We start from the raw sequence: 13352 nt of genomic DNA on the forward strand, positions 1-13352 counted from the left end.
TGACCTTGAGCGATGGCATGCGAAGAGCTGTGCCGGGGCAGCTACCGCCGAGCTGTCACACCCTGCCGTGGCGTTTTACCACAATAACTCACTTGTGTCCATGCTCACGTGCTTGACTCCTCCACCTGCCACCAGCATGTCCCCTGTTTGCTGTTGGATGCAGGAGTAGACATCATCTCAAGGGTGAGATTTAACTCACAGACTCCTCAATGACTGCATCCCATCAGGTGCCCACGTGCAAACAAGGTGGTGACCTCCCTTACGGTCAGTGGAGCTTAAAGACTGATGTAGATGTCTACTGGAGAGTGAGCTGAACCGCTCTCGGGGCTCTGCCTGCTTTAATGGGCCCAGGCAGGCACCTGCGTACAAACAGCTCGACGTTAATCTGACTTTTAATCCATCCACTGAGTCCCACCTGAGTTGTCCAAGATCAAACGTGATCTGAATAGAAAAAAAAGTAAACAGTGGCTTTGCAAAACACAAAGCCCCACAAAATGCCATGGAGGAAACATATCTCTGCAGCAGAAGGACAAGCCCATCCTCTGCTGCTCCAGGATGAAAGCCCTGCTGCCCCCGCGGGAGCCCCACCAAGGTGCCCTTCAGATCTGGGAGCCTTCCTTATCTCGCCCCCACCACGCAGGAGCTGCTTCAATGTCTGCTTCATCTCAGTCCTTCCTCGTGTCTTCTTCGGGGAGGGAATCGCACGCACCGAGCAGAGCTGTGTCTTGTAGCGTTTCCTGTATTGCCCACTTGGCAACGAAGCTAGGGCTGGTTTTCTTCCTACTGGTGTAAGGGACAGTTTCTGTCCTGGTTATGCTTATAAAAGGAAAACACCTACTTGAGACTAAAAATTTTGTGATTACCCTTTTTCTTCATTTTTTAAATGGTTTGATGAAAAAGTAGCTATCTAGATGGCCTACTTTTAAATATTTGTTACACCTGTCCTGCTTAGTTATGCTTGAAAAATAATTAGATTGTCATGATTTGCAGCAATGAATGACAGCACTGAGTGTGATACGGCTGTGGGCACCTGACGCTGAGTGTGGGATGCACACGTCCAGAGAATGAGCAAGGGGTCAGTCTGGCGCACCCAAGGCTGGTGAGCGGGATTAGCAAGTACCTTCTTTCCCGGCCTCCACCACAGGGTCATGAGTCCCCAGGTCTCTGTCAGGGCTGCTGTCAGTCAAATACCTGCCTGTTTTTCTTGATGCCTGGAGGTAACCCGAGTTGGTTGGGCTGAGGCCCCATTGCAAGTCAAGCTAAGCCCAAAATGGTTATTATGAGCTCTTCCTCCCCAGCTGTCCAGGTCTTCTAACAGTCACACGGTTTTCTCTGAAAGCTTTTGAAGGTTATTTTTAGAACAGCCTGCATTTGATTTAAGCATTTGTTTTGTTTTATTTTCCAAAGGGAAATTAAAAGCTCCATCAGTCTGCAAACATAAATATTCCCATTCTTTTGCTGACATTTTTGCATTTTTCTGGACTTGCTGATGAAAGCCATTTCAGTAGTGCAAGTCTCCATGATGTGGGGAGCATCCCCTATGCCCACGTTCAGCGCCTCTCATGTCCCTTCCCTCATCAAGCGCCTGGGCACATGACGTGCAAGCAAGAGATCGTCACAAGTTAACCACCTTTCTGAGCCTAGGCAGCTTCTCTTCTGCACTATATTCATTTATACGGTCTTCCCAAACCCCTGTTACAGCTGAGCAGTATCTTGAAACAGACAACAAAATGGGTAACAGGAACCTAATAGGTGCTAGGGCTTGTCTTCTTATGAACTTACATACATTCAGTGTAACCAGGTATTTCTGCCTCCTATCAATGTGGCACAGCGCGTCCCTACATTGGCCACGGCTTAGTCCCCAACACTAGACTGACACAGCTCAGCCCCTTGTCTAAGTCCCTTGCAGACCCAGGGTCATGCAATGGGAGAGAGGTTGCAGGACGAAGGATGCCTCTCGGCAGTCCCTGGACTCCTGCTGTGGCCTTTCCCTCTCTACGGCCCTGTGGGCCGTGTGAGGGTGGCCAGCAGACAGCATGGCCAAGCCATGAAACCCGCTTGTTTCACAAGCTCGGATGGAGCGATGCTTGAATTTTCTCCATGCAACACTATTCTTCTTGTAATAGTGGTTATCTTCAGAATAAAATGACCTTGGTATGCCAGTGTCACATCTCTATTGCTGACTGTTGCCACAGACATTAACTTCCTTTTCCTCTTCCCTCTCTTCCTTCAGGTTATAACTGAGTAGCCCTTATGACCAACATGAGCTGGAGCTTTCTCACCCGCCTGCTAGAAGAGATTCACAATCACTCCACCTTTGTGGGGAAGGTCTGGCTCACCGTGCTGATCGTCTTCCGCATCGTCTTGACAGCGGTTGGAGGGGAGTCCATCTACTCCGATGAGCAGAGTAAGTTCACCTGTAACACCAAGCAGCCCGGCTGCGACAACGTCTGTTACGATGCCTTTGCACCGCTGTCGCACGTCAGGTTCTGGGTCTTCCAGATCATCATGATATCCACCCCTTCGGTCATGTACCTGGGCTATGCCATCCACAGGATCGCCAGGTCCTCGGAAGAGGAGAAGAAGTTCAAGGGATTCAAGAAGAAGAAACAATTTGCTTTGAACTGGCAGGCAGTGCGCAACCTGGAGGACCCAACGGAGGCAGATGAAGAGGAGCCCATGATCTCTGATGATGCAGCAGAAAACGAAAAAGCCAAAGCCAAGACCAAGAGCAAAGAACAGCAAAAGCATGATGGGAGGAGGCGCATCCAGCAAGAAGGACTGATGAAAATCTATGTCTTCCAGCTGCTTGCCAGAGCGTCATTTGAAGTTTGCTTTTTGGTAGGGCAGTATCTTCTCTACGGTTTTGAGGTTGAAGCTTATTACGTCTGCAACAGAGTCCCTTGCCCTCACACTGTGGACTGCTTTGTGTCCAGGCCAACAGAGAAGACGATCTTCCTCTTGGTGATGTACGTTGTGAGCTGTCTGTGCTTATTGCTCAACATGTGTGAAATGTTTCATCTGGGGTTTGGGACTATCCGAGACGCCATTCGTAACCGAAAAATCAACAGCTTTAGGCAGCCTCCCTACAACTACGCCTACCCAAAGAACATCTCCTGTCCTCCTGAGTACAACTTGGTAGTGAAATCAGAGAAGTCCACCAAGATCCCCAACAGCCTGATGGCCCATGAGCAGAACTTGGCTAATGTTGCTCAGGAGCAGCAGTGCACAAGTCCAGATGAGAATATCCCGGCAGACTTGTCCACCCTTCACAAACACTTGAGAGTGGCCCAGGAGCAATTAGACATAGCGTTTCAGAGCTACAGCGGCACCCAGCCCAACACACAGCCCTCTCGAACGAGCAGTCCCGCCTCAGGCGGCACAGTGGTGGAGCAGAACAGGGCCAACACCGCCCAGGAGAAACAAGGTGCTAAACCCAAAGCCTGCTCGGAGAAAGGAAGCTCAAGCAGCAAAGATGGAAAGACATCTGTATGGATATAGCTCGTTTAAAAGGAGAGAGGGCAGTGTAAGTGGGGTTTTTATTTTGGTTTGTTTCTGTTTTCAGTATTGTCTTGAGTTCATTTCACAGGGCACAGGCGCAATTTTCATATGGAAGCCAGCAGTGAAAAGGAGTTTCAGACCAATTTCGTGCTGCCTTCCAGTGCATTAACAAAAGACATTTCCGTTCCATTTCCAAACCGTTCTCCAGCTGGCAACCTCCAGCGAGCAATAGCAAGGGGCAGAGCCCTTGCATATCCGACCCGTTTGGTTACTGCCGTGTCCCCTAACAGAGACTGGACAACGCGCTGTTATGGGGAGAGGAGCTGTTGGTTGCTCAGAAGAGAAGTCATCCCTATAGTGAGCAACTCCTCCTCTGCACTGTGAGGACAGAGTACTGTAGGTTAGGGAATTTTTAATTACTAAATATCCTTAATCAAAATTAATTTCTGATCCCTTGATTTAAAGGGAAAACAACTGACACACTGCATGAACTTTCATGACACACTTTCCTAATTTCCTATCTGAATATGTAGGTGCATTAGCAGGCGTCACTGGAAACAAATGCAACAGAGACTTGTGCTTTGATCTGCGACCTGGCACCGCACGTCAGGTTATGGGGGCAGAAATGCAGTGACTGTATCTATGAAGGCAGAGCGCTACCGGTTTTATTTTTTTCTTCCTCTGCATTGAAACAAAAAGCAAATACGATCAAACACTCCATAGCAGGAGTTAGCAGTGGAACTGCACTGTAACGGTTTCTGGGTAGCTCTTGCTGCAGATGTGATGGGGATCATTGCAGTTACGGCGTTTTTAACAAACTGCTACTTCACATCATCAGAAAGTGCCTTTTTGCAACCAGGAAAACAAAATTGTAAAGGGTTTGGACATCTTTATTTAGTAAATTCTATTAGAGATTGGAGGATCAGTGCTGAAAGATTTGTTTTTCTGTTTAATCAAACCCTTATAAATAGTGGCAGACCACAGGATCTATGCATAGTGTGTATACAGTGTGTGTCTGTGTGTACATGTAAGTATATATATGGACACATATGAATATGTCTGTGTGAATATATATGTATGAATATAAATGTAATATCAATCCACAGGAAATTTACAGCCTTCCACCCTCACTGGGTAACCCCAGCTGATCCAGAACGACGGCTGATCTTCCTCCTGGAGCAGCCTTTGGGTACAGCCTCACCTGGGGAATTTGCAGCTTTTCACATACTTGCTTGAGGCTCCCAGCAGGTCAGTGGGGACAGGACTGAGGCTTGTAACGAGTTTTTCCCTAGTTTATGGGAGATTTTTTGATTTTGTTTTGGATTTGTGGGGGGGAGGGTTGCAGTTACAAGAGTTTGGAGGGCGTGTTAAAAAAAGCTGCCAAGCTCCAAGGCTCCTGCTAGTATTGAGAATATACTTTGTCAGAGTGGTTTCACCCTGTGTCTCTCGTTCAGCTGTGGGCCTCTGGCTTTGTCACCATCCAGTAAGATAGACCGGAAAGAAAACCTACTATATGGGTTTTTTGTTAGCCGGAGGAAGAGACCTCTGCTGTCGAATGGGACAGGCTGAAATCAGTTACTGCCCTGTGGTCTGCTGCTGTGATCTCAGAGTGGGTCACATCCTTCAGAGAGTGGAGATCTCCCCGAGATGCCGGTGGCTTGGCAGATGCTCTCACAACCTCCCAGGAGCCAAATGGTTGATTCACCACCCTGGAGGACCTAAACAGGAAGAGCATTTAAGAGTAAACTTAATATGAAATGAGTAAATCCCCACTGAAGGGCAGCACTGCCCATATGCTGAAATGCACTCGCTGTTCGCTCAGGGCCCCGCCAGCCAGATGAAGTGAGACACAGGTCCCCATGCCAGTATTTCTGATCCGCTGGATCCACGTAACTGCTTGCCGACCGTCTTCCTCATGTCCTTGAGATCAGTCTCCAAAAGTCTCCAGGGTGCCTACGTAGTCAGGCCCTCAGGCCAAACTGATACACCTGAATATGGCCTTCAGCACCTGCTAACACAGATAAATCCATGCAATGCCCTTAGCCAGAGGTGTTGGTAGTAAAAAAGTAGGTTTAAAAATAAATCAAAGAAACATCCAGTGAGGCATTTATCTGCAAATATTCAATATGGTTTTGCTTAACTGTCTGGGAAATACTTTGAGGCTTGGTCCTGGTCCCACTAAAGGCATTGGTAAAATGCCTGGAGCACAGTCTGCTCCTCGTTACTAAAGACCTTCCTCTTGAAAACGATCCACTGAATCCAGGAGGAGGGTCAGTGGATCTCCCCAGCAGGAACGGTCAGTGGTAACACACATCCATCCCATGGAAGGATGGCCCACATGCCACAAATTTTGAACTCCAGGCTCATAAAGTTCACCCCACAGCAGTGAGGAGAGAAACATATCTGACTGCTCTGCAGGACTTTGCTGCTGCTCCTTGTCCCATGGGACAGCTCTGTGTGGAAACCTGTCCTCCTCTGTGGCTCAGGCAATGCAGGGGAGGCTATTCGGTGGTGGTGGCGATGGAGGCAAACGCACCCAAGTCCACTGCCCAGGGCTGGGGAGGAGAGCAGAGATCCTGCTCAGTAGTTGTTTGCATCCTAGTAAGGGCACCCAGGGCGCAAGCTTGTAGCGCATGTCAATGTGAACCCTGTTAGTTTTTTGCTGTCCCCACAGGAAATAGCATGTATTTAAAGGCATGATCCCAAGGGAGGGATGGACACTCTGACGAGAGTGATGGTTGGTTGCTGCTGCTGGGGGTTTTCTTGATTCCTTCAGGATGACTACCAATATCACAGTACTGGCAAAACTTGTCCTTCCCATGCAATGCAGGCAGGCTCCGTGCTGGGTGGGAGCCCTGATTTTGCATTTCTCCTGCCCATAATAGCAAAACATTCCTCAGCCTCAAGCGTGGCCTGAGCATTTCCTGATGACTCGGATTGGTCCCTTGGTTCCCACTGACCTGCAGATTCACCAGTGAGTCACCAAATGTAGGGGCTGGCGTGCACCTCCCTTGCTATTGCTTCTGGAAACTATCCTGCCTCACTGTGGGGAAAGGGGGAGCAGATTTTAAGCTAGAAACCCCAGAGCTTGGCCACAGAGCATCCCTAATGGCTAACGTGAACGTCCCTTGCTGCAAATCCTGAATTTGGCCCTCAATAGACATGGAGAAGAGCTTATTTCCTTTGTATCCAAAGAAACCTTTGGGTGTTTGAAGACTATTTTCATATTATTTGAGTCTGCTTTAAGCTGAACATCTCCCATCCCTTCAACATTTCTCCAAGGGCCCTGTTTTCAGGGTGCATTTCATCACTGTCTTTGAACCAACAGCAGCCAGGCCATGCCTTCGTAGCAGTGCAGGGTGCTGGTGACAGTGCTGCAGCAGAGCTAGCCCCGGCATCACCTTCCCACCCTGCTCCCCTTCATGTACCCATCCGCCTCTTCCAAAGAGCCTACTCCTCCCTGACACCTCTGTTTCTGCAGGCCTGCGGCCTGCCCCCTCTGCAGATGTGCGTGGGTATGGCTGGCATCTTCCTGCCCTTGCTCTGCACTTGCCCCCCCACCTGCCTTTTTTTGCTTTTACACCGCTCATCCAGTCTGCCAAGAGGATTTTGAACAACCAGCCAATCATGCAGCAAATTCGCAGCCTCTTTCTGGCGAGTGTCACCATTACATTTAATACGCGCACACAGTTTTCCATAGTGGCAGTCAGTAATTGCAATATTGATGAGTGCTAGAGCCAGGACAGACACTTGTGCAATCAATACAGTCTCCTCGTCCAGCAGGGAGACAGGACAACCGCTCTCCGAGCCGTTCTTCCAGTCAGTTCTGCTCATCTGTCGAGATCGAAACAAGTTTGGTGTATAAAACGCTTTGCACTGGGGTTGGCTCAGGTCTGTCTCGATTTCTCCCCTGTGCAAAGGGGCTGATCTTGCTTTCCCATTTCTTCCAAGCGCTTAGAAAAACTTGGCAGAACCTCTTGGGAGTCCAGCAGCCTGGTCTGGGCTGCCCTGGGGGACGCACGGTCACCTGCCCTGTCTCGGTGAGCCTGGCACGCTCCTCTGACACTGGGGAGAAGTGACCCTTGTTCTTCCACATCCCACCCAAGCAGTCCACAGGAGCCAGCCCAAGGCAGACAGCCGTAAAAATATATTCCCCTGTTCCTCCTCCACTTCTTGGCCTCCAAAGCCTTTAGGATATTTTGTTCTTCCACACCACCACATCACGAAGCTGATGACCGTGCTTTAATGCCTCTGCAGGAATGACTCCACTCAGGGCAATAAGAGAGGTCGCATCTTTATTGTATCTGTTTGGGAAGGAAAAGGAGAGGGAGGCAAAATAAACACAGCCACAAGCACCAAAAACCCCATCACAAACATCCTGAATGAAGCTGGCTGCTCAAGGAATTTCAATTAAATGGCGGGCAGCATCAGCCAGGGAAGAAATGCTAGCAGTATGATTAATGCTTTGCTTCTTTTACAGGTTAGTAATCCTGTTCACTGCCGAGACGAGTTTAGCTTTGCAGCTGAGCTAATTGTAAATGTTGACTCTTTCACTAAACTTTGCTGGATAAAGTGCCCACCCTGACACTTCTATTATTACCATTCAGGGCCAGGAATGTCCCCAGTAAAAGCGAGATTACCTTGTTGCTTGCATTGCATTCCTCTGGGAAATACTTGAACTTAACACAAGGCCATAACCAGTCTGTGCTGTTATGAAGTTTCTGGGACTGTTTTTATTTTGTTTATTTGTTCATTTTTTATGTACTAACTGTATTTGTACTAGAAAATTGTGGCGTGTGAGACTGAATCTGTAAGTATTCTTCAGTGTAAATGTTACATCTGGACTGTAGTTAGAATATTGGTCAAAAGACATTGGTCAAAAGACAAAGATACATCAACCCACCTCTTTGACTGGCTCTTCCGTGTCCGTTACTAATAAAATGGAATAAAACTTACATTTTGTTATAGTATGCAAAGTGTGTGATGTTTCCGTGAGAAGGGTGCTGAGTGTTGATGAGAAGAAATTCTTCTCAATCTATTATTTGCCTGTTTTAGTCACATAAGAGCTCAATTTTCCTAGATACGGTTATAAATCACTGCAAAATATTTTTGCCTTAAGAAACAGTTGACCTTCTGGTTGTTTGGGATGTGTTGTCTCCGTGTGATGAATCACTGCCTACGATTCCTTCAGGCATGGAGCTGAAACCACTTAGAGGAGCCTGTATTTCCAAAAGCAAGGGAACTTCGCAGAGTACGCCGAGTTCCTCAGAATTTGGGGGAATTTGATGGTTCAAGCTGAGTGAATGATGGGAAAGCACTTGTGAGAAAACCTGCCTTTCCAAAAGACCTCAGTTGTTGCTCGCGGTAAATGGCAGGCAAGTTCATTCACAACTGCTGGGAATCTTCAGGAAACAGTCTGCAGGAAACAGTCAGAAAATCTGGATGGGAATACGCATTTTTCTCTGTTTCTCTGGCAGCGTGGGGCGGGGGGATTTCTACAATTTCTTTGCTAACTCCAACCAGGAAACAGAAAGGAGCCTGCAGGAAGCCCAAAAGGAACATCAATAGTCCAAAGTCCTTTAGCATCTCAGCTCACATCCCTTGCAGGGCTACGTGGAACACCAAAATGGAAGAAAAACTTTGCTAAACAACAAGGTGTTCATCAAACCAGCAAGGGCTGAGGAATAGGGTAAATTAGCCCTTGCACAGCTGTTTGCTGCTGGGTTGACACCTGGACCTGCTCGGACGTACAAGCACGTTTAGGTGGCTAGCCTTGCCTTGATACCAGCTACGGCCAAGCAGAAATGAACCCTGTAGCAAGTCTCAACCCCCCATATTCTGGGAATGCGCAGAGCAATTGCAAAAACCTCATTTCTTTAGAAAGCCAGGCTAAAAATACCAGTGACTCTCCAGAGTGTCTTTGTCTCTGGCATCACAGGATTCATCTTTTTCATTAGCTGCCCCATGCTGCAGATATTATTCCTGTCAGCAGCATCTCACTAGCTCTTAATCATTCCCCTCTGGAAAACAGTAATAACAGCTTTACCTTCACTTTCAGTCCCACCAGCACTGCTCAGCTGCTTCTGGGCACAGGCTCACTCCTTACAAACTCTGTCTGGCAGCCAGGTTCTCCTGGTGCTGCTTCTCTGTTTTTTGGGGGGGGTGCAACCGGTTCCCCTTGCAAGTCACCCTATCTTCTAAAGGCCTCAATGGCTTTAACACTGTCCTGTGTTTTCTCTATCATGTGCTGAATAGTAATTGCAAATGGATTAGGGTTTATAACAACTAATGTTTTCTTAAGAGACTAGACAGAGAATAGATCAGGTTTCTTACCAGTAGGAGCATCACTGTGGAAGAGCTTTCCCTTATGAACAGACTCATTGGTTTTAATGTGGTGTGCGTTAAGCATCTGAGTAGGGGTGCATTACCCGATTGCCCTGGACCACAAGGGACTATGGGCAACAGCTTGTCTAGATTCCCATGTAATTGCAGCTAGCTCTGTGCAGGCAGACTGGTTTCTTTAAACCAGCTGCAATCTGTGTTTCTCCTTCCAAGGTCGCAGGAGATCGTCTTGCCCCCAGCGGGGCTGCCAGACCCTGCTCGGGTTTTCTGCAGGCCTGAGTCCCCGCCGACAGCAGCCTGGGATGGGAGCTCCTGGAGGGCGGCTTGGGGAGTACTTAATGCACAGAGTTAGGGTTGCATAATTGCAGCTTCCATGGACTTGCAGAGGAGAGTTCATGTTTAGGCACAAGCTGGAGAAAATGAGGTTATTACACCAGCATTCATCTGGAGGGCAGGCTGCTAAGAGACAGCAGATTTATTCCTGATTTATGCTAGCATAGCTGAGACACGGATGAATAAACGCTGAAGCTGAAGCCTCGCGGGCGGCAGCCACAGGCTGCTCTGCTGCAATGAGCCAGGCAGCCAGCAAAGCCCGACACGGCAGGGTGCAGGGAGGTAAGACAGCGGAGAGCCGCAGGAGCAACCCGCTGAGTGCCACAAGAGGCTGCCAGCAGCTTGTGCAACCCTCCTGGGGTGGCTGGGGAACAGAATTTCTGCCCTTTATCACTGTTTTTGTAGTTGTAAGAAGTGTTTCTGCTTTGTCCTAATGATCTTGCCTGGATGTGAGTTGGATTTCAGTGGCAAGGGGCAGTTGAAGGGCTTTGGGTTTAGCTGGTAGTAGCTTAGCTCTAGTCACAGCCATGCGCACCCAGCTCCCCTTCCACTATTTCAGAGACCATGAGGAGAAGAGGCACTTTTAACGTGCAGTTCAGCTGACTTAGTTTACACAAGGCTTCAGGGTGAAATGAAGCACCCTGAAAGCATCCCTTCCCCTCCATGACCTATAAAGGAACCACTTGGGACGGCCTCATTTGGGTAGATGAACCTCATGAAGGAGAGGACTGTTTTCCCGGTTTAACTTCAGATATTGTACTCCAGAGAATTGGGTAGAAGTTGACTGAATACAGCAGAGAATTTGTCTTTCAAAATTCCCTGCTGCCTCTGCCAACCCCACTCAGTGCCAAGGTATTTGGATGGGCCTTGGAAGTGTGGACTTGGAGAAGCAAACTGAGGACACAGACTCTTTTCCTCACACTTTTTTTTTTTGTGTGCAATTGCTAAGCCAAGACTGTGGGTTCAGGTGGTGGGAAGGAGAGGGTCAGTGACTGCATCTGGGAGCTCCGAAGGCAGGAAAAAGCCCATGTGGCGTCATGCCACACTTGTCGCTTGACACAGCGGGTCAGATGCAAACTCTGCATCAAATGTTGTTATCAGAAAAGGGGATGACATTACTCAGTCCCACACTATTAATCCTTTGGGAGAGTATTAGCCAAGTAAAGTATTTATTGTCATGATTCAGAGCAAGAGTATTTGATCTTCTTTAGAAGGAATGCTGAGCGTAAGCTGCCTGCTGGAGACATTTGCTGGGTCCTGCTGCTGGCTCACTTAAGGTGTGAAGCCTCCAAGTTCATCAGTTATATACTCGCTTTACAACCCCCAGCAAAAAAGAGGCCTCTCTACGCCCAAAGCATATTATCTGCAGGCAGACCTCTAACAAACGGCTGCTGGATTATATTTTCTGATATTTCAGAAGGTTAAACTGGCTGATAGAGGGGTTTCGCACATGCTAGGTTTGGTTGAACGCAGCAGGAGGTGTGGGCGGTCAGCAGCGCAGGCATGGCAGGGAAGAGGTCTCCTCTTTTCAGCAGCAGTGAGTTGCTGTCTGGGCTGGCCTCGAAATGAAACCCAACCTTGAATTCAGCTTCAGATCCTAGAACCAGCTTGAAAGCACCCCAGTCACCTAATGTGAAGTGCTGTCCCTATATAAGCTTTGTGCTGTAGACAAAAAATGGGTAGGGAGACAAAAAGAAACCAGTTGCATCCTGGAAGTCCGAGGTTTTCCTTTTGAAAGGCAACAAGGGAACACTGGGGACATTTAAATACTACTTTATCGGCAGCATAACTGTGCCAAAAGGAGAGATACCCTAGGGAAAAGAGAATCAAAGCTGTAAAAATGCAAATAGATTCAGAAATTGGCTTTATGGTTCTTTTCCATTTTCACTTGTCTTCATATTGCCAACCAGTCCCCTTTTAAAGGCGCTCTGCGGTACTCAATGTAACACGTGCGATGGTTAGGAGGCAGCACAGACCTGCACTGACAGAGTTGCGAAGGACAGCCACTGCCTGTCTCTGTGTTATGGTAGAGGCAGGAAGGATGGGACACCAGGTAGACATGGGCCAAAGCTGGATCCAGTTGTTGCATCCAGCTGTTCGTACACAGCACATTTTAGACCTTGGAGTTTCAGACTGGTTGTAATTCCAAATATGTGACTTTCCCTCTTTTTCTGGATCTCTTAAAAGCAAAGAGCAGTGCATATTCCTGCAACATCCAGGAAGAGAAACAAACGATGGGCATCAGTTCTCTGCATCTTCAGCCCTGATTTAAAGGAAGACAGGTTTCCTCAGTCCTGTTTTTCATATGCAGCACAGAGATGATGCAACTAGTGTAAGGCCACGCAGAAAGGGCTCCAGCTACCAGTGTGTCCTTCCAGCCGCTTCCTCCATGCCATGTCTGTGCTAAGCAGCCTTCACACACGTGCCAGCAGCCAGGCAGAGCGTGTTTGCATGCCCGAGGTCACCTCAGATCACATCTGCCGTCTGTTTTTATCTCTTCTCCTGCTCTGTTTATGCAGCTGTCCAACAAGAGTCCCCTCTGTGCCGAAGACAGCGCTGAATTCACAGTCGGCGGGGCCATGCTGCTTGTCATGGGGCACTGCTGGGTGCAGATCTGTTCATGTGCCCTGAGAGGGGGACGTGTGATGGCACATGATAATTTTATCACCGCTGGTGCATGCAGGGAGCAGTCCCCCCAATCTCGACAGCCAGCTGGTTAAACGTGCTGCCTGCTAAGCTGTAGCTCCCCAAAAACGCACCCTTTGCTCATGGTTTTACATGCAGCCGCTCACAGTTCTGTGCTGGCCCTCCAGCACCAGCACGGCCTTTGAGGTTGCACCTCCGGAGAGTGCCTGTCCCAATTAGTGCTGTTCATCGCTCCTCTTTGCAGCATTTTCTACCGCTGATCCTTCTGCCCTGCCCACAGAGGTGTGCGAGCACTGGTGGTGGCAGCAGCAAGGGGCAGGAACGCTCCTTCACAGGGAGAAATGGGCTTAAACCAACTCGCTCTGTACTTCTCATGTGGGGCTTTTCACCTCAATGCAACGTAACAGAAACTCCCACTGTCAAACCCTATATTCTAGAACAAAGCAGTGACGACTTTCCTTCGTTAAAGGAGGAGCGGGGCAGCAGAAGGGTCCTAAAGAAACGGAAGACACAACAGAGCATTAAAAGAA

The 13352-nt window shown here is 48.5% G+C and overlaps 1 protein-coding gene across 6 annotated transcripts in view; it reads left to right on the forward strand.

Annotated features, from left to right (window-relative positions):
• Positions 1–8471, forward strand: part of GJC2 (gap junction protein gamma 2) — a 39766-nt gene extending 31295 nt beyond the window's left edge. For all 6 annotated transcript variants that reach the window (XM_009684172.2, XM_068934087.1, XM_068934085.1 and 3 more), the window contains exon 2: positions 2234–8471. In XM_009684172.2, the coding sequence (XP_009682467.1) occupies positions 2254–3501 (1248 nt within the window). In that variant the 5' untranslated portion in view covers positions 2234–2253 and the 3' untranslated portion in view covers positions 3502–8471. The remainder of the gene's footprint in view (positions 1–2233) is intronic.
• The last annotated feature ends 4881 nt before the right edge of the window (positions 8472–13352 follow it).

This window comes from Struthio camelus, chromosome 2, assembly GCF_040807025.1.
Source record: "Struthio camelus isolate bStrCam1 chromosome 2, bStrCam1.hap1, whole genome shotgun sequence".
In the NCBI taxonomy this organism is placed as follows: Eukaryota; Metazoa; Chordata; class Aves; order Struthioniformes; family Struthionidae; genus Struthio; species Struthio camelus.